This window comes from Bombus vancouverensis, chromosome 1 (genome assembly GCF_051014615.1).
Source record: "Bombus vancouverensis nearcticus chromosome 1, iyBomVanc1_principal, whole genome shotgun sequence".
Lineage (NCBI taxonomy): Eukaryota > Metazoa > Arthropoda > Insecta > Hymenoptera > Apidae > Bombus > Bombus vancouverensis.
In genome coordinates, this window is record NC_134911.1 from 21,478,539 (window position 1) to 21,500,530 (window position 21,992).

The following is a 21,992-nucleotide window of genomic DNA, read 5'->3' on the forward strand; positions in this document are numbered from 1 at the left end:
CTGATCAATTTGTATAATTGATCGATTGTTTGTTTAATCGAGTCTGGAAGCCATAAGTGACAAAATTCAAAAAATAACTTTTATCTGTGGTTTTTTGATACGTAGGTATTTCTATACGATCGAAGAAAAAGAATTTTGATTCCCAAATAAGTTAGAAATACTTTGCATTATAGGGATAGAATACTCCGGATTGGAGATATATTTCGAATCCACTTTCGTATTAAAGAGTCGATAACGAAGGGAGTTTAACAGATTAAAAAGTAATCGTTCAACAAAAAATTAATCCAGATTGTAATTTAAATCTGAGAATTTAATCTATCAATTTACCCTGTCTCCGGTGTTTACTTGTAAAAAGAACGCTTCCATTTTCATCGGAAATCCTGATCAAATTATACGTTGCAAGAAAGACGTTTTCGCTAATAAAACTTGCTGAACGTAAGCTCGCGTTAGTTTTTTATCGATGCAGCTGAGCTTCGAGAAAAGCGATAAAAATAAGCGTCGAAGGCCGATAAGTGAAAATAAGCAGAGACGTAGGGGTGGGTAAGATAAGAATAAATATCGGTGCGTTTTTCCCTTCGGCGATATTATAAGTTTTTATTTAGCCAGGCTGGGAAAGCTATTTACCTTCTCGGGAAACCAGGGCGTCACGAAAGGCATCTGAAACGTGTTGCTATAAGAATGGAGGGTGTCGAATGAATCCGGACTCACGGCACCCAGCATGGAAAACACCCCTCTGCTAAACTGACTGCAGACTGCAACAAACACGCACATGCGATTCGTTAAAATTTCTACATCCATCGATTATTAATTTATAACGATCAAAAGAAATGTAATTAATATTTTTTATTTTAATTCCACTCGATGTATTTAATATTTCACGTGCAAAATTTCATTTACCATACTAGTATCGACTTAAAAATGATCGAAGAGGGATGGAATTTGAAAATTAATATAAATGACAGACGATAACTATAAATGTATATTTTATTTTATAAACTGCTAACTATAAATCTCTATTTTTTCATTTCTATTATACACATAGGTATTATGAATGTTTAAAAGCTCGGACGAATGCAATGGAATTTTCTTTGCGACTGCAGTAACGACTTGGAAATTATTGAAAAATGACGCAACACAAAATTAATGTAAATTGAGATCAATAACTACAAAATTCCATTCCTCGATTTCTTACACACATGTATATATGTATCGAAGACTTTGTACAGATAGGATGGTATTTTCTTGATTATCGCAGTAACGATTTGTAAATTATAGCAAAGTGATGCAATTGAAAATTATCATATATTAGAGATATAGCTATAAACTTCAATCCTTTCTGTAATTGTAAGAAACATCGTTAGGTGTTATTATTTCTTGAAATTATTTGTAATTGTCTTTAAACGATTTCTCGGAATTAAAATGATATATTGTTACGCATAATTTCTCATGATTTTATATGACGTAAAATTTTAACAACTACTCGTGCGATTGTTCCAGAATAATGTATAGGACATGTTGCAACGTAAATCTAGCCAAACAATATCATAAAAGTATTAATTTCATCGGTAGTAAAAGAAAAGTACTACGCTATAATTTGTCAATTATCATAAAAGAATGATCACCGCCATTTAGGTATACCCTCTCTCAGACCGAATAACGAACGAGTAAACGAAGCGAATTGCACGAAAATCATGCGACAAAGTTCAACGAGCCGCGTCGGCATTTCACGCGTAATTTCATTCGCAAGCTGCGTTTCTCGTTGCCTCGCCCAGTGGCAAACGTGTAATATCCATTCAAAGGTGTCAAAGCATAGCCAGAAGTCCAATAACTCTGTTTTTCATTATCGGGTAGCGAACAAAGCGAAGAGAATTCCATCGAACGCTTCGCTGTCTGCGCGAGTTTTCCTACAGCCGCGCGTAATGCACGCGCTCACGAGCGCTCGCGTTGAATTGCGCGAGTAACAGCTCATTAACATGAAAATTTTGCTCATCTATCACGCTAGCTACAGTAAAAAAGTATTTTGCAGGTAGAACGTTATTTCGATGTTCAATTTTTAATTTTTTACCTCTACTCGATTGTTAATTTTCAATTATTAATTCTCTATCTGTAATTTATAATTTTTTACTTTCAATTCTTTATTTGTGATTTTTTAGTTTTTAATTCTCCACCTTTAATTTATAATTTTCTATCTTCAGTTCTTTATTTTTAATTTTTAATTTTCAATTTCCAGCCGCTAATTTCTCATGTTTAATCTTTAATTTCATATTTTTCATTTTATCTCTTAGCTCGTAATTTTTAATTTCGTCTCTTCATTTTTTATTTTTAATTTGCGTTAATTCGGGAATCTGAATTCTTTTTTCATTTTTTTGCCGATATTAAATGTAGAAACATATTCAGGGAAAATTGTTCGTCGGATAGATTAATCTGCGAATATGTGTAACAGCAGCAATTAATAGCTGATTGATTCATAATGTATACATATTTAAGAGCAATGGGACATTCGTATAACATAAATGGAGAATTTCCCTAAATAGCGAGCTAGTTTTAAACCGTATATCCAATTAATACTATAATGTGCCCTGTAACACACAGATACAAACATTTAAACTCGTCAAACTTTGTGAATAACCTTCCGTACCTAACTTCTGCACCTTAAAACAACACACTTTTTTCTCCACTATAAGCTTTAATAATTTCCATTCTTTAATCCTAGCTCAACCTCCATATCGCGGACTAAAGTCATAGTGATATAAAGTCAGGCCACTGCTACTTTGCGTAAAACGATGTTTTACTTTTACCATCGTAAAAAAACCTACGTATAATCTTTAAAGTTAACAAACCATGCCAGGATATTAAACTTCTAACTTATTTCATTACCGAATTAAGCGGATAATTCTTCTAAAGACTGCAAAACATATGAATAACCGTGTATTTAAATATTTTACTTACACCATTATGATTCTTAGCTCCTCGTATTACTTTGATATCATCGGTTACGATCGATCCTCTCATACTATTTATTTAAAAATTATATTACCTCCTCATCAACTATTTACCAAGTTCCCTTTCGTGTCTCCGCTGTACCCTCTTCCAAAGAGGAACTAATATTTGTACTAAAGAGAAGAACCACTGTTTGTAAACTTTTTACATACGCCACTGTGATTCTCAACTCGTCATGTTACGTCTTTAACTTCGTCAATTATCTGTCTTTTCACACTACCCACGTTAAAATTCAACTTCTACCTCGTCAAACCTACACGAGTCACTACACGTCTGTTCTCGTATCTTTGCGAGGAGTGCTAGCTGTACGTCGCCCCTATCAAAAGCAAAACGTGCCCAGAATCAAGCAGTCTTCTTCTCGGGGCAGTGTTTTTGAAAAAAGGAGTCGGTACGTATGCAAAGCCGATAATAGGTCGGCCATTTGCTAGGCAGGTTTGGTCGTGCATCCTTCTCGCTTACTTGACGCAACGACTTGCATGCAACACGCGGCATCGCATATCGATTAGAAGGTTCTCGTGGCGAAGGACTTCCCGCGTCGTTATACGACAGAAGTAGGGGTTGAAAAACTAATGAACGCAAAGTTCGCCAGCTGACGACGAATCAAGCATGGGATAGATCGGAGAGCGAAGCTAGAGGGGCGGTAAAGTGGCGCGACGAGGTGCAAATAGATCAGGAAGAAACCGCAGGTTGGAGAGTCGTTCGCCGTGAAATCGTAAATAGAGAGGCGCAAAAATGCGGATTCGCTACAGGAATCTTAATGCCGTGCAGTGCTTTAGAACGGCTGCCTGAGTAGGAAAAATCCAGCGGACGTTGCGCAGACTAACGTTATTTAACGCTTAACTATGTATATCAACTAATATATTAATTTATTTTTTCATATAGAATCGTCCTTATACAGAGCACTCCACTTTGAGCTTGACACGTAATCGTCTAATTAAACTATTAGCGAAAAATAGCGAAAGTAAAATGTTTCAATAACTTTGTTGTGTTTTGTACCAGGGGTAGCTTCATCTTACGATACGACTCACAAATCTTATCTAAATGTGCGTACTTTTACGATTTGACAGTGGCTTTCGTTTTAACTACACCGTTTCCATCGTTACTGCACTTAAAAAATCTTCACAACTGAATAATATTCTAATTAAAAATTCGAAAGAATATAGAAACTTAAAGAAATGAAGTACCGAGTAATACAAAAATGATGAAAAATAGTGACTTTCTAGCAGTCGTTATCAAAGGTCGTGTGCTGTTGGTCGAGTTAGAGATCAATAGGATGTGGTTGGAGGGTCGAAGGTGGCGAAGGCGAAAGCAGAGACGAATTCGTGGGACGCAACGGGGCCCAGTGGAATTAATAATGATGAAAGAGCGAAGGGACAGAGTCGAGCGTGCCGCGACCGTATACGTCACGATGCCCCATTATGCTTATGAATATAAATGCACCCTTGGGGGTGGCCGCAATAAATGCCGGTCACAGCGCCGCGCGGATCTCTGAATTCTGCTGGAAACGGCAGCGTACACGCGGCGCTGCCCGTGGAGTAACAAAAATAAAAGGCGTCGCTGCGCCGCCGGCCAGTTTTTCTTCCTTTCTCTCGTACTCCTATCCCTCCGTCCGCCCCTTCTGACCACCTCGCCACCCTCTGCACCCATACCCCTCCCATGCAGTCCCCTCTTTCGTCTACATCTCCTCATCTACGGTCGTTTGCGTCCCTCTGCTTTTCCTACGGGCGCGACCGCGAAAGGTACCGCGTAGCAGTCCGCATAAAAGAATAATTAAAATAAAGTAGGCTGCGTGTAATTCTGCCGAAATTGCGGCGTTGCTACAATAACGATAACAACGAAATAGTTAATGAGGGGCCACCCCCCCCCCTCAGAAGGGCATGAACCTCGTCGGTCTAATCGCGGGGTTAAAAAAAATATTATAGAAAAGATGTTTCAGGATCGTGTTCGATCCGAGAATTTATTTTTTAGCAAGTTATAAGTTTATTGGCTCCCCCGTTGCGTACCATTTTCATATCGTTCTTTGAAAAACTCTATTGTTTCTAACGGCTTGCGGTAGTTTTTATCTTGGTCCCCGATGGTGATATTCTTTAGTTATGTGATGCGCCTTAAATGTCATTTTCTATCAATGGAATGAAGAAAAATATTTTGTCCTTGTTTTATGTTAAAATTCTTTTTGTGTTTGCGGTTCGTCACAGTGGAGCCTCAACATTCTGCAGCTCTTTCTTTTTACTTGTTTTAATCTGTTATGCTGTGGTTACAACGGGTGCGTGTTGTAACGAATGAAACACGTGAAGATGGAAATGCACGTAGTTATTCAGAAGAATTTATGTAGAACGTCGCAGAACACGTGGGAAATATTTATAGCGTTAATGCTAGGCATCAGAATGATGAAGAAAGTTTCATCCCAGATTCACGAACTTAAGCAAATGACAGAATGTGAATAGCATTTTGTCCATTCTACCAGAGTGAGAAATATGAAGCGTGAGTGGGATAAAAAGAATGATTTGTCGGCTAATTCATTGATAGTAGCATATTTCTAGCGTAAAATAAAATTATTTATAGCTTCGAAGTAAGTCTCAAACGATATTTTTGTACGTGAACTGTTTTCATCGACTATAATTAATCTCTGTTAATATTTTACGATACTCTGTATGTTTAATCGATCTGTCGTATTCGACAAAATGACAGTTCGTCAGAACATCGGATCGTACTTTAATCGGCATCAACGTCATTTAGATCGATTTTAATTTCTGTAATGTAAATATGACGCGCTTTATCTTTGAGATAACTAAAACATGTAAAAAGAAAAATAAGAAATTTATACGTAACGAAATTTATTATAAATATATTGTACGTATGTAACAGATTGTCTTAGTCGAATGTTCAATTTCACAATAAAGGTTCAATTTCCATTCTTATAGGAGATTCCTAACAAAGGAAATTGTCTAGCGAATTGACTTGCTCATTGACATTCTTATCCTTCGATCTTTTTCTTTTCTCATTTTCATTAAACAAGATGGAATTTCTTCCGTTAAGTTCTTCGATGGAATTCGAATAACGTTGTGGGAGGCAAACTATCGGAATTTTGGGATTTATACGGTGGCCCACTTTCGAAGCTCATGAATTATGCAAATACGAAAACGGGTTCTCGAGCGCGGTAATTGGAGGGAAGTGGGTTTCTTCTTTTAAAAACACTGGTCACCGAACTTTCGCGCCTTTCCGATCGATCTGTGTTTCTTCTTCGTTCCTAACATTCAGAAATATTCTTCAAAAATATATAACGTGAGTTTTCTATTTACGGTGGTATCTTCGCTATCCTTGATAAATAATCCAAAATCTAAATTACACATAAAACCTCGCGTATTTTCTATTTATATTTAACATCGTCGATAAAATCCATTTAAAGCATCAAACTCTTATAAATACAAAAACAGATTTTATATCTAAAGCATCTATTTTTACACCTATACCGATTAACATAAACCTTCAACTTTGAACTTCGACAAGAAAGAAAGGCGTATTGATGACAAAACACAAGGAAGGCTCACTCGTATGTTAATACAACGTTTATACAACATGTTAAACGTGTTAACCATCAATGAACGATCTACACCGTGTCATTATCTCGTTTCACCTATAAATTTCATTCTTGATTTACTCTCTCTTTGAAGTTCTTTTTTTACTAAAAAAATGTTTACCGAAGTAAATGATCGTATAACGTAAAAGAGATATTAATTAGTAATAATAGGTTCATTAAATTTTCTGCAACCGTAGTATGACTGAAAATTACAACTTGAACGTACACGATTCAGTTTACCTACAAACAGCTAAATTCACAAATGACAGAATTTTCCATCATTTTTCCGTAGCTACGTACCATACCAAACGTCTGTCAATATAAATATAAAAATTCACCAACAAAGAAGTAACAAGTATTCTTTTCCCCTTCACATCTTATACAAAGCGTATCTTCTTCCGCTCTTCCTCTCTCGTGTAGACGATTCTTTTACTCGGTGTGTTCGCGTACTCGGGTTGGCGAAGCTCCAAACGTTTGAATCGTTGCTTTACTCGATATCATATCGCCACCGCGGCCTCTCCTTTTCGCGTTTTGCAGTTCGAAAACCTTTCTGTCCGTTTTATCGAGTGTCGGCTTGTTCGCCGCAGGTGTATCGATCGTGTTGCACGATTTCGCACCGTTCCACCAACTGTGCCGAATTATCGGAACATTTACGAGCCGTATTTAGCCGACTCGAATTCGCTCGGTGTTTTCGCTAGTTCCGCTTCCGGATCGTTTGGTCCTGTGTACGTTAAGTAGCCTACGAAACTTTAACGTACACAGTTTCTGAAACTCGGAGATGTTAGGAAATATCCTATTTGATCCGCGCGATCGAACTACCGATGTATTGGTTTAAAGTACCATCAAACAGAATTTAAAATTATATTTCTCCGATACTTTGTATCTTCTTAGATTGATCTAACTGACATTGATTTGATTATTAACTTTCAATTCGATCCTGATCCTGTTAATATAAGAGGATTAAAAATCTTGATAAAACTTGATAAAATCGAATTAAAAGAAGGAACGAACGAATAGAAATGCTATTGAATATTTAATCTCGTTACTCTTAATTCTTGTACAACAAGATCAAGTATATTTCTTCTAGTGTTTCATAATTTTATCGAGAAGCTGAAACGAGAATTACAAAATTTGCAGAAGCCAGAACTAAATATTTTCGATATGAATAAAAAACAAAAACATGTTCTTTTCGTAAAATCGTAAAATCTGAAAGAATTTCCAATATTAGCTCATTGCCGTATACGACATGATATGTACTTTTCTTCACAAGGAAATAGACAATTCCTAATCAGCGCCGATCCACTTTGTTTTATCCAAATTTCTGCATTTCGCCATAACCAGAGTACACGATTCATCTATATAATTTTCCAAAAATTAATAATGACCAGTTTCGATGGAGTTGTTTAATATGGTCTCGCGTGGCCGTGAAACATAACTTTCTGTATCCTTCCCTCACCGGTAATAAACAACATCGATTATACGAGCAACCATATAACCGAAGAACACCTGTTTCTCCCTTCCAACCTACGAAATACATATTCCAAAGTTGCGACAAGTATGCAGAAGGGTTTCGCGATAAAATAGGCAGCAGATGGTCATGGTATTATCGACTCCTCGTATTGGTTCGAACAAGTTAACGTCTATTATTATATAGATTACGCTTGCTTGCCGACCTCGGACAGACTAATGATGCCAGCGAAGTTTCCATCCTATGCACACACGGAGGTGTTGCCATCCGTGCAGATGACACCCTCACCCACCAGCCAACCGCACGATGCACACCCTTCGCTTCGGGCTGTAACGCGTCTTTCGTCTAACAAATTGACGTCGATAAACGAGAATATTCGCTATGTCCTCGGAAGAAATAGATTTTCTAAATGATTCGCGTTTCTTTAACGATATCGCGAAATACGGATGACAGATAATAGTGGGTTCATTACGTGTTAATAGATCGTGGATTTTTCATGCATTCATGAAAAATTCCAAACTAAGGAGAATGCATGTAAAATTCTATAGAATATTTAAAATAAAGTACGTACACGTTATATTATCTAGCGGATGAAATAAATCTCTCCCTAAATTCCACTTCTGTAATTACTACAATAAAAGTACGAATTTGCATAAATATCCGCAGGCTGGTTACTAGTGCTAGTGATAAATGAGAGGGCTCAGAGGAAAAACGTCACGAGTAATAGTTTTATACGTTTGTGAGAAATTTGGAGGTTGAGAAATGCACGGAATACGCATAATGGGCAAAAAATATATGAAATATTCGAAGTGTGGTATTTATTATGGATATTTAGTAGCTGGAACAAGTTCCTCTCTAGGTTCCATTTCCTAAATTATATTCATAAAGATATGAATTTCCATGAATATCCGCACGTTGGTTCTGAGTAAGGAGATCTGTGTTTCTCGATTAAAGAAACAGATTTTAGAGTTTGTTTATTTGTTTGTTAATAGGAAAGGTAGTTAATAGTTAAATGGAAAGCGATAGAGTGAAACGAGGGAAACAGGAAGAAGTTCAGTGGGAGAATGGAAAGAAAAATTGAAACGTGTACGATATTATGATACAATGGTTACTAAAATTAAATCAGTAACTTGATTCTGATAAATATTAGCGGATTATCGTTGGAAGTACAATTTCGTGTTGTAATTAAAACGGATGTTTGGAAGGATGTTGTAGATTCATGAAAAGTAATCTTACGGGGAGAATAAAACTTTAATAGACTTTTTTTTTACTGAATGCGAATTCTTCAAAAAACATCGAAATAATCGTGATTATATCGCAATTAACACAAAACGATATACATATGGTTTGATATATTTACTGAATAAATTATACGAAATAGAAAATTCATATATATGACGACAAATATTACGTCTCGAAGTACGTACGACAGCTCTAGCGACTTACAACTCTCTTTTATATTAAAGAAAAATCCCCTTTCACCTTCTCTACCTATAACCGTTCATTCGCGCTATTTTATATACCAACGCAGCCCATCATTCACCCAGGCCCAAATATGGTAAATGCGATGGCGGCTTTCCCACGTCACTGAGGGTTTTACCGATAGACCTCGTTCCCTTTTCCTATCCTGTACTTTCACTTTTACGATTCTGCTTTGAAACTACGATATTACAGTGTTTTAGTATGTAGCTTTTATAGTTTACATTTTAACGAACAGGAAGATTTCTACTGGGAGATCTTGCCACTGAATGTCCCATGGACCATATAAAAAGTAAATTTAAAAAACTAGTATTCCCTCCTTTTTTACCATTTAAAATTCCTTATAGTTATACAAGGTCCTTGTGATAACTGTTACAAACTGCTTTTTTTAAAATTATAAATCTAAAATGCGCGTCATTCTTTAATAAAATGGAACAGGAGAATAATCGTTTCGAATAGAATGAATTTTGAATGTACTGCTGGAGGAACAAACGTTTGTTGCCTCGTTTTTTGTTAATAGAACGACATATTAATATTTTATTTGCGGGTAAATATCTCTTGCCAAACCTTGTAGCATTTACCAAAAATATATTTTTTTAACTGGTATAATTAAAAGATTATAACAAACCGTCGAGAAATAATACGAATATGTTCTATGTTAAGAATCATTTTATTAAATATTCTTCTCTTTCAAATAGAATAATTCCAAACCAGAACAGAAAATTCAAGAAACCGCCATTTTTTATTATAAATATTCTATAGCCACAGCTAAAGGTGGAAATTTATCTAGAATTTTCTTCCGAGAATACATTCGTAAGCGTTCGGCTCAGCCGTTAACAAAGAAGTTGCACGTGTCATAGAAGCGTCGAGTGTACTTATTAATTATTTCAAGAAGCTTTTCTTCCCCGTCTGACCCCTATTCCCGCGTGGTATTCCCGCGCGAAAAAGTTTCCAGAAGTCGGGACGTAACTCGCAGGGGCCGTCAACGGGAACGGTTCGCTACTCGTCGTCGAGGAAATTCTTCTGGAAGACTCGAATATTGCAGGAATTATTTTTCACTCGAAAAGTTTCAAACATCCCGGTCCGTAATGTAACCAAACTCCCTCCGCGAGATCTCGAGTGACCCGGAACGAAGAAAGTCGGACGATTCTCGCGGAACTACTTGATGACAAAAAAGAAAAAAAAGAAGGAAAGGAAATGAGGGAAAAAAACATGATTCCCACTTGACGGGACTGTACTAACGAGCTTGATCACGCACGCGACATGCATGTGGAAATGGGTTAATGAAACGTTAGAAGTTAGTGGAAGTCTTTTTCGATGTGAGACGGAGTCGTACGAATTTGTCCGCGTTCTTCCGTTTCTCTTTCATCAAATGAGAGATTTTATAATTAATAAGTTGAAGATACCACTAATTATGTATGGAAATTAAAGCGTGTTTGTGAATGGAAAACGTTTTCAGAGGAGATTGAATGAATTAAAATTCGAATGAAACGCAAGTTGTTCCAAGTTTACTTTAATAGAAGGTAAATAAAACTTGATGAAGGTTTGATGTTTGAAATGGTTATTGACTATACTTTGACTATACTTCAGGTGTGTTAATGGTATGAGATTGGTATTTGATTTGTTGAATGAGAAACCTTCGTGAAGTAATTTCGTAATTATATTAGAAAAATAATTATATATAAAACATTTTTTATTTATATTTATAAAAATATGAATTTTCGTAAATTTCATCAGTCTAGTAATCGCTACTATAAATTCCACACACAGAATTCAACAAAAGCATGGTGTTTTCACATTCAATAAAATACAAGATCTCGGCTAAAACTCACCAACTTTCCTTGCTCGGAGGGTTCTGTAAACGCAACTAGATCTTCAATTCAACGAATATTACTCGCGACAATGCGATGGCAGCAGCAACGCGATGCTGGTTGCGCGTTCTACTCCCGTCTTCTAAGACACTCGAAACCGTAATTTAGCGTCAAATATAGACGCGTATCTGGAATTGTCCCCTCGTATTATATTTAGCAACTAGACAACAAGTAATTCCAACTACGGTTCACGGGCCATTTAAGTTGCTAACTCGTCCTATCACGCGTGTTCCTACTTGTCCTTTAACAGCCGTCTCTACGGTCTACGTGCGCATACATACGTACGTGCATACACGTACACATACATACAGACACCTGTACACGGCGTTCTTATCAGAATTATCAGGGCCTCTGTTTCCTGGGATCCCTTCCTCGCCGCGAACTTACCGCCGCACAATAGAGAAAGTTTCCTCGATTTACCGATTATCTCGGCCTCGAGCAAAGTTACTGCAGTAGCTCGGCCGCCAGATTTCTAGAATTCACCGATGAACGGTTATATACGAGAGCCAAAGTGAATATCAGCTCGACGTGATCGTGTAGGTGTATTATGTTTTCAGAATTCCGCAGCCACTCCTGTGGCGGAAGGCGAACACGCGCTTCCGGGCTAGGAGAAGCACAGACATCCAAGGGAAATGCAGTTTAGAGAGGAATCTCCGCAGGGGAATTAACAATTTGCAGTTGAAATATTTTTTATGACTATTGGATACAAAGGAGAGTAACGTTATTAGCGTAGATATCGGGTTGGTCACTAAGTGATTGCGGATTTTGTCATTAGGTGATAATCTATCTATCAAGTAACGAAATAGTCGGAAGATAATAACCGCTCTTAATTGGATGTGGACTTTGAATTTCTTTCTGTCGGTAAGACAATTTTGAACCTCATCTATGCAAGAAATGTTGAATTCCGGCTGGAATGTTCATCTGTATTTGTCTCATTCGCCGAATATTGCACTCTTGTTGTTATATATTGCGATCTTTGTGGAATTTATTCGAAAGACACAGGTAAGAATCGAAATACTTTGGAAAGTATCTGAGAGAATTTATCGCCGAAAAAGGTAAGAAATTTGTCAAAGAAAAGTAAAATTATAAATAGGGAAGAGTTTACCTATAGTTAAATCACACGTTGTAGGATTTTTTTAAATCGCGTGAAAAAGTTGTTTTCGAACAATTTTTCTTATTAACTAAATGAGAATAAAAAATACGTGTTTTCATTCCTATAAAGACACGTCTATTTCTAAGAATCGTTGTATTCCCTCTCAATCCTTATAGAACAATCAAAAAAGAATTCATATTAGTATTTATAAATAAACTAAAAATGAATGATAAAAATGAAGTTATTAGAGGCATTGGAAAATTAATATGAGTAGACAATTGACGAAACTGAAGGTAGATAATAATTATGATCGATCAGCATTAATCATCATAACTAAAAATATATCCTTATTTGCTCAGCTAACCAAACTTACCCTCCTAACAACGTCGTAAATCAAAATAAATAAATCCGCACTTTCTATCTATTCATACACGTGCAAAAAAGAAAAGTGTTTCCAGGAAACTTTGAAATTCGCAAATCACCCAAATAAACCAAAGACGGTAATCGCAAGGCAAACTCCTGCTACAAGCCTAAGAGATCGCTTCTGTGAGAATTTCCTTTCTCGATTTTAACTTCATCGGGTCGAGGGTTTGGCTAAATAAAAAAAAGAAAAACGTGCAAAGACCAACTTCTCTCACAAACACGGATTAAGGCTCCCAGTCGTGATATTTATCTTGAGTTGGATATTATTGCGAAAAAAATCGGGAGATCAAGCTCGCTGCTTCATTTCCTGCGCATGTCCGGAACCGCCGGCGTGTCCCTGGATTTTTCATTTCGAGCAAGGGCTGGAAGTCGGCGCAGGAAACAGCCATTATTCTTTCTCCGCTATATGTGGCGCACAAGACGCGTAATAACGCAATGGAATTTCCCGAGAACCGTCCAGTTTCCCTGGCGGACCCTATATCTCTTTTTCTCTCTCTCTCTCTTTTCTTCGTTTTTCCTTTTGCTCCTTTTTCTTTTTTTTTTTTTTTGGTCGATCTTCTTTTGAGATTTTCCACAAAGTGAGACTTCTACTTCCAACCCTTTCATCTTCGTCGCTTGATCGAGCATGCTGAGACGCGAGCGGAATCGTATTAGCGTCAAGATTCAGGAGAATTCATCGTCATGAACGCCTAGACTTTTCGGTCGATAGCAAGAAAAGAAAGAAGTGACAAAGGTGAGAGAAAGAAGGAAAGAGAGAGTCTGTGGTGTTGCGTCTGTTTCTACTTGGCAACGCGCTGGTGATTAATGATGGTCATTCTATCAACAAGAATAGAATACATATACCTATCATCTCGAACAACCTTGTGTCACAGAAATGTGACGAGAAATGGGGACTGACTTTGACAAAATTGCAGGTTTTATCGTGATCCACATACTTGGTTTGAAGCGATGAGTTTAAGAATTAGATTAAGCTAATTTAATTAGGGTTATTAGAATAAGAAGGATATTCGAGTCAAGTAATTTGTCTTGCAATTTGTCAAATTCCGCGTTCGTTCACTCGATGCACCGCGCTTGTCGCTCGTTAAATTAATATCGGGTGGCTGATTCAAACAAGTGGAATAGGCGCGAAACGATCAACTATCCGCAAAAGATGCGCCACCGAAACTATGTTGCGAAGCTTCGAGAAACTCGTGGATCGATGGTTGGAGTAAAGAGACAGAAGCGCTAAAGAATTGCTTCTCGAGACGATTCTCAAATAAAATACAAATAACCCGTCACATAGGGTTGGCGGTCAGCGAATTTGGTACGAAAGCTAAATCGATTTTGATTTTTCTCTGTCTTGCTGGACTCGATCGAGAATTCGTCAAGGCCCAGACGAAAGTCCAAAAATGTGCATGAGAGACCCAATCAGTATGCTCGTTAGATGTTACTAGCGCATTTCCGTGCACTCGAGTCGCGAGCAACCCTTGGCGGGAAGCGGGCAAACAACACGTGGACGAACACGAGACTTCGTACGCTTAGGTAATGGTCGTGGAAATTCCTTCTGGTGATATCGACAGATCGGTCCGTTATAATTAGTTAAATTATCCTTCGCGTGAGTAATCGCGTTTATGACAGGTTCGGCTATTGTAGTATCGTGGACAAAAAGGCCTAAGAGATATCGGGTAAACCATAAACAATGTCGCGAGAGCCGAGGCGTCGTCGGGTCCATCAATGTGTCGTCGGTCCATCAATTGAATAGTTTCGTAGAAAAGGCCCACGTGACCCTGGCCACGAGTGTTTGCGGAAAAGAAAAGAAAAAGGGATGCTAGAACAGTCAGCGTCAGTAGAGAAGCCAGAGAGTGTGAATCGAGAAGTCAGAGAATGCGGGTTGCGTTGTCGAGATAGTATTGCTAGCGTTGGCGTGAGAGTGTGGTCCGCGTGAGAGAGAGAGAGAGAGAGAGAGAGAGAGAGCGTTGGATCTGTTGTGACGAGAGTTGCAAATTAACTATTGATTTGTCTAGATTATAGTACGTTATTGTGATTAGTTTACGTTAAACAACCATCGTTCTTCTGTTTGATCAACATCTGTACAATCCATTTATTGTAAATAAAGCATCATCAATAATAATATTTTATTTCCGATACTACACTATCGAAACAGGATGGACATAGAAAATTATAAGCACTGTTATCACGGCTAAGAAAAACCGTGTTAATGTTTCGATTAAAAAAATTGTCTCTTGTCTTCGAAATTTGGCGTCATAAAATTATCGACGATACTCGTGTTGTTGTTCCTTCGGACAGAACATTGTTTACGAACAATTTTTATTTTTATTTCATTATTCAATAGCATGTGTATATTATCTTATTTTTGAAAATTGTTGTGTCGCTTATTTACATGTACTAACTTCTCGCTGATTCAAATAACTCTGCTATGCTTTTTCTAAATAATGAACAATAATAAAATTTCAGTTATTTTCTCGTTTTTTCATCGTTTTTCTTGCTATAAGTAAAGTACAGTTATTTTATCTTAGACCAATGGTGTCCCATAATATATAACAAGTTTGACTAATTTTGTAGGAAGTTCAAAATAGAATTTTAAGATGTTGGAGATTAAGTGATTCAAATGGTCCCACTTTACTATGTGTACCTATGTATATTCAATATATTCAATTTAGCTTCTAGTAAACGACACGTGATATGTAAATAAATATATATTTCTTTTGCTAAATTTTATAGAAGAAACGTGTCTTCGTCTGTGGCGTGAGATACTCACTCGTTCGATTCTTAAGAAAATGTGAGTTTCTATATGTTCGATTTAACTTTCAATGAAAGTACCGAGGTGAAATAATATTTCTAATTAAATTGAATTTACTGGTAATCCAGACAATCATCAGAAACAAACGTAATTATAATTTAATTCTATTATATTGTAATTTAATTACATTAATTAACGCGCACTACATTTTATAAAGAAGGAACAAGTATCTTAATTACTGGTAATGGTACAACGATCTCTATTATGTACCCCATAAATAATAAAATAAAAACAATGGAATATTCGAAGCAGCTTCAGTAGCGTTTTTGACGTCGATCGAATTCAAACCGTTTAATTTCCAACTCGAACAGTCGAATCGAAATTTCGATTTAAATATTTAACATTCTATCAATCGAAATCGACTACGCATAATTAAAACATTACGATAACTCGTCAAATAGAACGTTACTTATTATTCCTGGAACAGCGCAATGAACGTATCAGTGTATTTATGAAACGTGTTTTCGTACAGTAATAAAAATTGCACAAGCAATACGCGTAACAAGTTGCACAATTAAACTTCAGCGAAGAACAATACCGCGTGCTGTACAATTTCGAGAGCGCCAGATTGCTCGCCTTAACGTTCTCTCGCAACCCTTTTTGATTTTCAGCCTGTTTTCCCGGGAGATAGCAGCGCCGTGAGATTTTCTTTTTCCTCGACACGCTTTATCTGCACTTTGATCGGAAAAGTTAGCGCGACGCGAAAAAAAGAAGAAAGGCCGGGATGAAATCTCTCGCGGATGACGCGAGAAGTTTTCACCCTCGTATTTGTCTCGTATCGCGATCATTTTTAACAAACCGCGAAACCATCGGGAAAAGGAAAGAGAACAGGCGAGGAAAAAAGGAGCTCTTCGATTGCCAACGGAAGCTGGCAATAGGGGAGAAAACGGGCGGTGAACATCCGCCCTTTTCCGACTTGTTTTATGGAAGATCACCGACACGATAAGAAACTGCCTGTGTCTGACAGCTTTCCGATGGCAAAACGACGAAACGGAGATGTTGAGCACCTGGCTCGCGAGAAGATGTGTTCTCGAACGAACCACCTTAGATCGAGAACCGAGACTTAGATCGAGAATCTTCGTCTCCTCAAGATGTCTGCTACATAGAATTCCTTTCTTCTATTTCTCTTTGTGGAATAAAATCGGCGAGCTACTAAAATGTTCGTAAACTTTTCTACAGATTTTTACGATTACCATACAATATCACAGATCTTGTCTTTGATTAATAGTTAAACGTGTTATTTGCTTAATAAACGATAAGCGAACATACCACTTGTAATAAATGAGTTTCATCAATTTTGGAAATTACGAAGCTAATTTAGAAGTGGTTAAAGGTTAATCGATTAAATTATATAGGTTATCACGAAACTTTTTCTTTTCAATATTCCACATCGTAGCAAGCTAAAAAAAAAACAAGCTGAAAGTTCTGTTAGAAGGTTCGAAGCAAGTTCGAGCGAGTTTCGTTCGAAGGAATAGAAGACTAAATGCAGTTTATCGACATTTATTTCGCGTGCACGGGGTCTGATTAAAATTTGAAATAGCCAGCTATGTTTCTTCCAACTCGGTTACGTTTCATGAATATTCTCCGTGTAGTTAAGTTTACAAACGTTTCCTCTTCCCTTTTTTTCGTTTCTCATTTTTTACTTTCCTCTTTTTATCCTCCGTACTTGTTAAAATACTTTTTCATAGAGACTATGATGACGATGGCTGCGCGACCTTTTATAACGTTCATGAGCGAACGTTAACTTGCAAGTAAACGACAAAAGCTTTCGTTGCGTTATCGTGTAATTGAAATGTCGGCGACGCCATTAACAAACACCAAACGTTGTCCTGTTGTGGCTTCGTAATTCTCTGTAACTATGTTGGACGTTGCATCGAGTTACTTTATTAAAATGTGCATTGTCCATAGAGATCTAATTGTATTATCGTCATCTTTTTATTGTTATCTTCCATTAAATTTCATCTTATCCAGAAAATCTGCTTTTACCTTGCTGTTTTCTAAATTCTTCCCTTTAAAATGTGCTTCTTCCTGGAATGTTTGTTTCTTCCTTTGGTATTGTTAATCGTAAATTAATTATTGTAGCTTCCTACCTTTCTAAATGTTAATGCTTAATTACAGGTGTTATATTGAATTTGCCTTTTTTGTATAATTTTGATAGTAACAGACTGTACGAAATGTTTTCTAAATAAAAGTGTTTTCTAAATTCTTCCCTTTAAAATGTGCTTTGGAATGTTTACTTCGTCCTTTGGTATTGTTAATCGTAAATTAATTATTGTAATTTCCTACGTTTTTAAATGTTAATGCTTAATTACAAGTGTTATATTGAATTTGCCTTTTTTATATAATTTTGATAGAAACAGATTGTACGAAATACAGGGAAATAATTTAACAAAAGTCGAGATTTTACAAAATTTCAATTAAAAGCTACGAAAATAAGAGCTAAGCAGTTTGGAGTGAGGAACATACTTAAAAATTGTTGAAATTCACGAAAAAGATCATATTTGTTCATACACTCGTACTTCAGAAGTTTTAGGTAATTAATATTTATAGGTAATTAACAGCAGCTTCACATCATACGAAATAATTTTAAACGTTATACATGTTTCGAATGTTTGCTGGTTCAGTCGTAAACGTTATTTTGGTTTTGTAAAAAAAAACACGATGTTTTTCACGATTTAATCAGCCATCAAGTGGTTTGATTTATTGACTGGAATTTCGCGTTGCAAACACTAAAAAAGAGACGAATGGAGAGAAGAGAAAGCCTCGAGTATATACTCGAGCAGGAAAGTTTCAGGAAAATCCGGCGTCAACGCTGGTAAACAGGTGCTCCAACTTCAAATGTTTGTTACTCGAGCACCGGGGACGTTGTTTTGGAGTTTGAAAAAGTTAGATTAATTACCGGAGCGTGTAGCAATACCACGATATCGTAGATCATGTTTACGTTCAAATTAACGGATCAGAAGCTTGCTGTATTAAAAAAAAACACACACACATACACGAGGATAAAGGAATAATTTTTTATTGATCAATGTAAATACGTAAAGTTCTACTATTTTATGAATATTCCTTCAATGATGTAAGATGGTTATAATGAATTTAATCGGATTGTTTTTATGCAATGAAATTTCATGCAATAATCACACATATTTCTACGTAAAATACATCAAAATACACAATAAAAAAAACGAAAGTGTGAAACATTGAAAAAGACGATATCTCCACACATCGCAAACAACATCAGAATAGTCATCGGATCGTATGAAGAAAATGAAACAAGAAAGTACCGCCGAGGAACTAATAACTTTAAAAAATATATGCAATTTAGCAACTCAGGAAGATTGGCAAAATAAAGATAATTAAAACATATGTATGTAACATATGTAATACGTAAAAGATTATAATTTTTCTTGTGGAATGTAATTAAATGGAAGTCGTTCGATGAACCTAAAAATTCGATTATCCAAAACACAGCTAGTTCCCATAATCGTAGTCATATTGAATCGAAGAAAATACGTAACATAAACCATCAAAAAAAAAAAAAATCCTAACGAAGTTACACTTAAATTCTGACGCGAATAATTTGTTCCTTCCAAATATTGGAAACATCCCCTAAGTCAAGGTCTCCAGAGGGACTTATCGTTCCGCGTAAACGGCCAACACACATGATCGAACGCCCGGTTGCGAAGATCACGAAAGAAGATTAATTACAAGAGGAATAGGAAAATCAGGGTTTCATAGGTGTCGTCGTTTGCTCGAGACAAACGATTCGGACGGGGGCGTAGGTATTTGGAGATCCTATCGGTTACGATAAGAACGGTGGTTTCTTCGCTTTTCTATTTGTTAGGCCGAACCATGTTCGCGTCCCTTTTTTCCGCAGGCCTTTACTACCATCCCGCCATTAGTCGTTTCTCGTCACCGATGTTGTCTCATGAGTTTTCCTCGCCTTTTTCTCTTATTTTCTTTCTTACTTGCTTTCTTTCTTGAGCTCGTGAAGGGTGCCAGGATTCGGTTTCTTTCAATACCCGACGAAACGATTGGATTTGTAAGTTCGTTCGTGCGAGAGCTGCTGCATTTGATCGCAAGGAAAATTGATTGTATGCAGAAACGATTGTATGTAGACGGATTGATCGAACCTTTTTTAGGTTTGCGGTGATGGTATTGGTTTATCGAAGGTTTATTTTCGCAACAATTTGGAATTTTTCGTACGAAAATTTTCGTATAGAAGCATTTGAATTGAAATCTGTGAATTTCACGTCGACGTTTCGATAATAAACTTTTAATCCGATTTTTGGGTTTTGAATCGGTTTTGAAATATGAATTTTTTTAACAATCGTTATCTCTTCTACTTTCATTTTTGTTTCTTTTCTGTTGTTTAATACATTTTATGGATTGTTAATAACGTGCTCTTAATCTTGATAATAATTTTGCTCGTTTTTACACTGTGTATCGTTTCAAGAATACCAGGTGAAACGATTGTCGCATCATTGATAATTTAGAGAAACGACTTTACGTAGGTACTCTTCTCAATGTTGGTTTATCGAACGGAAGTTTATTTTGAGATGTCTCGTTCGTGCTTGAACAGTCTGCCAGCGAGTAAAAGGAACAGCCGAGAATCGAATAAATTATGCAGAATAACTGTTGCGATCACTGTGCTTGTTGAATTACGCGATAGCGATAGAATTAACCGCAATAAATAGTTAATATTGCCTTTAAGAGGGTAAAAAAGGAGTTCCACTTCTTTGGATCTAATGCAATTTTGCACGTCTTTTCTTGTTCAACGATCTCAAACTAAAATTAATTTATGCATTCTTTTATACAAATCATATCAATGCTAACATATCACGATAACAATCCCTTTTTTTTAAATTAAATACGATTCTAAAATTTAACAATTTTTATTAATATTTTCTAATGTAAAAAATATAGAACATCGAAATATCAACACGACCAATACGATACTCGATGAATCAAACCTTCTTAAATACAAAACATAGAAACTTAAAGACCAAATTATCAAAGAAATTTGTATCTACGATAAATTAAAAAGATCTTTAAATTTCCTTCTCAAACATGAAAGATATAATAAGCACCGGAAGATGAAATTCTCAAAAAGATTTGCTAACGCAATAAATTAAAAGAGTCTTCAAACGATTTCGAATCAATAAATCTTCTTAAATGCAAAACACGGAATCGTCGCTAGAAAATCTGATTTTCGAAGAAATTGGCTAATACGATAAATTAAAGAAATCTTCCGAACATCCTCGACAAATAAACCCTTTTCTCAAACGCAAAACGTAGAACCCTTCTCGTCCCATATCTTTCTCCCTTCAATCATTTCCTACCATCTTCCTTTTTTTCTCTATCATTTTTTTCTTTCCTATCTCTTTCGTCGCTTTTTCACACTTCCCTTCGTCTGCTTCGCTGTCTCGACAATTTGGCCACGTCTCGAAGAATCTGACCGTGCAAGGGTCCAACTTAATCAGCCGCGCAGCCAGACATCAAAGGCCGCCTAAAATTTGTCGTTTGATCGGTAGGCGGCACGTTCTGACTTGGAGCATGGCTCCGCATTTAAATGGAGATCGATGGCCCTCCTTTTGATCGCGATCCAACGAGCTTATCCATCGTCTTCGTGCATACGACAGTACGAGTGGTATACAACTACTTAAGTCGACCATTGACCCAAGTAGATGTATTCTATCCATCCCTATTTATCGCGTTTTAGGCCTTCGTCGTTCCCATTTCTGTTTTCGATACTCGCTAATGCATGTTCGTCGTTTCGTTCTGGCTACCTGCGTATAGATATAAGTTTATTGTACCGTTATAGTGTACACTGGCTTCTGAAAGTATTTCAACGCGTAAAAGAGTTATAGAATATTTTTATTATATATACTATACATATATACATTTTATGTACTTTATGCGAAACTTTTTTGAAATTTCGTTGGCTTCGTGACGAGACCGTCATGCTTACATTGGTAGAGTTTGAAACAAGTATGAAAATATAGTGAGGTATGAAGATATTTAGTGGAAATATTATACAGGGTGGTTGGTAACTGGTGGTACAAGCGGAAAGGGGGTGATTCTACGCGAAAAAAGAAGTCGAAAATATAGAATAAAAATTTTTCGTTTGAGGCTTTGTTTTCGAGAAAATCGACTTTGAATTTTCGCTCGGTATGCGTGCGGATCCATTACAACGATCTACAGTGAGATCCGTTATAACGTACTACACGCGTACCGAGCGAAAATTCAAAGTCGATTTTCTCGAAAACAAAGCCTCAAAC

General features: G+C 36.6%; 1 protein-coding gene across 3 annotated transcripts in view; it reads right to left on the reverse strand.

The window, feature by feature from the left end:
• Positions 1-21,992, reverse strand: part of GluRIB (Glutamate receptor IB) — a 338,467-nt gene that overhangs the window by 105,605 nt on the left and 210,870 nt on the right. For all 3 annotated transcript variants that reach the window (XM_033337843.2, XM_033337844.2, XM_076622463.1), the window contains exon 3: positions 625-752. In XM_033337843.2, the coding sequence (XP_033193734.1) occupies positions 625-752 (128 nt within the window). The remainder of the gene's footprint in view (positions 1-624; positions 753-21,992) is intronic.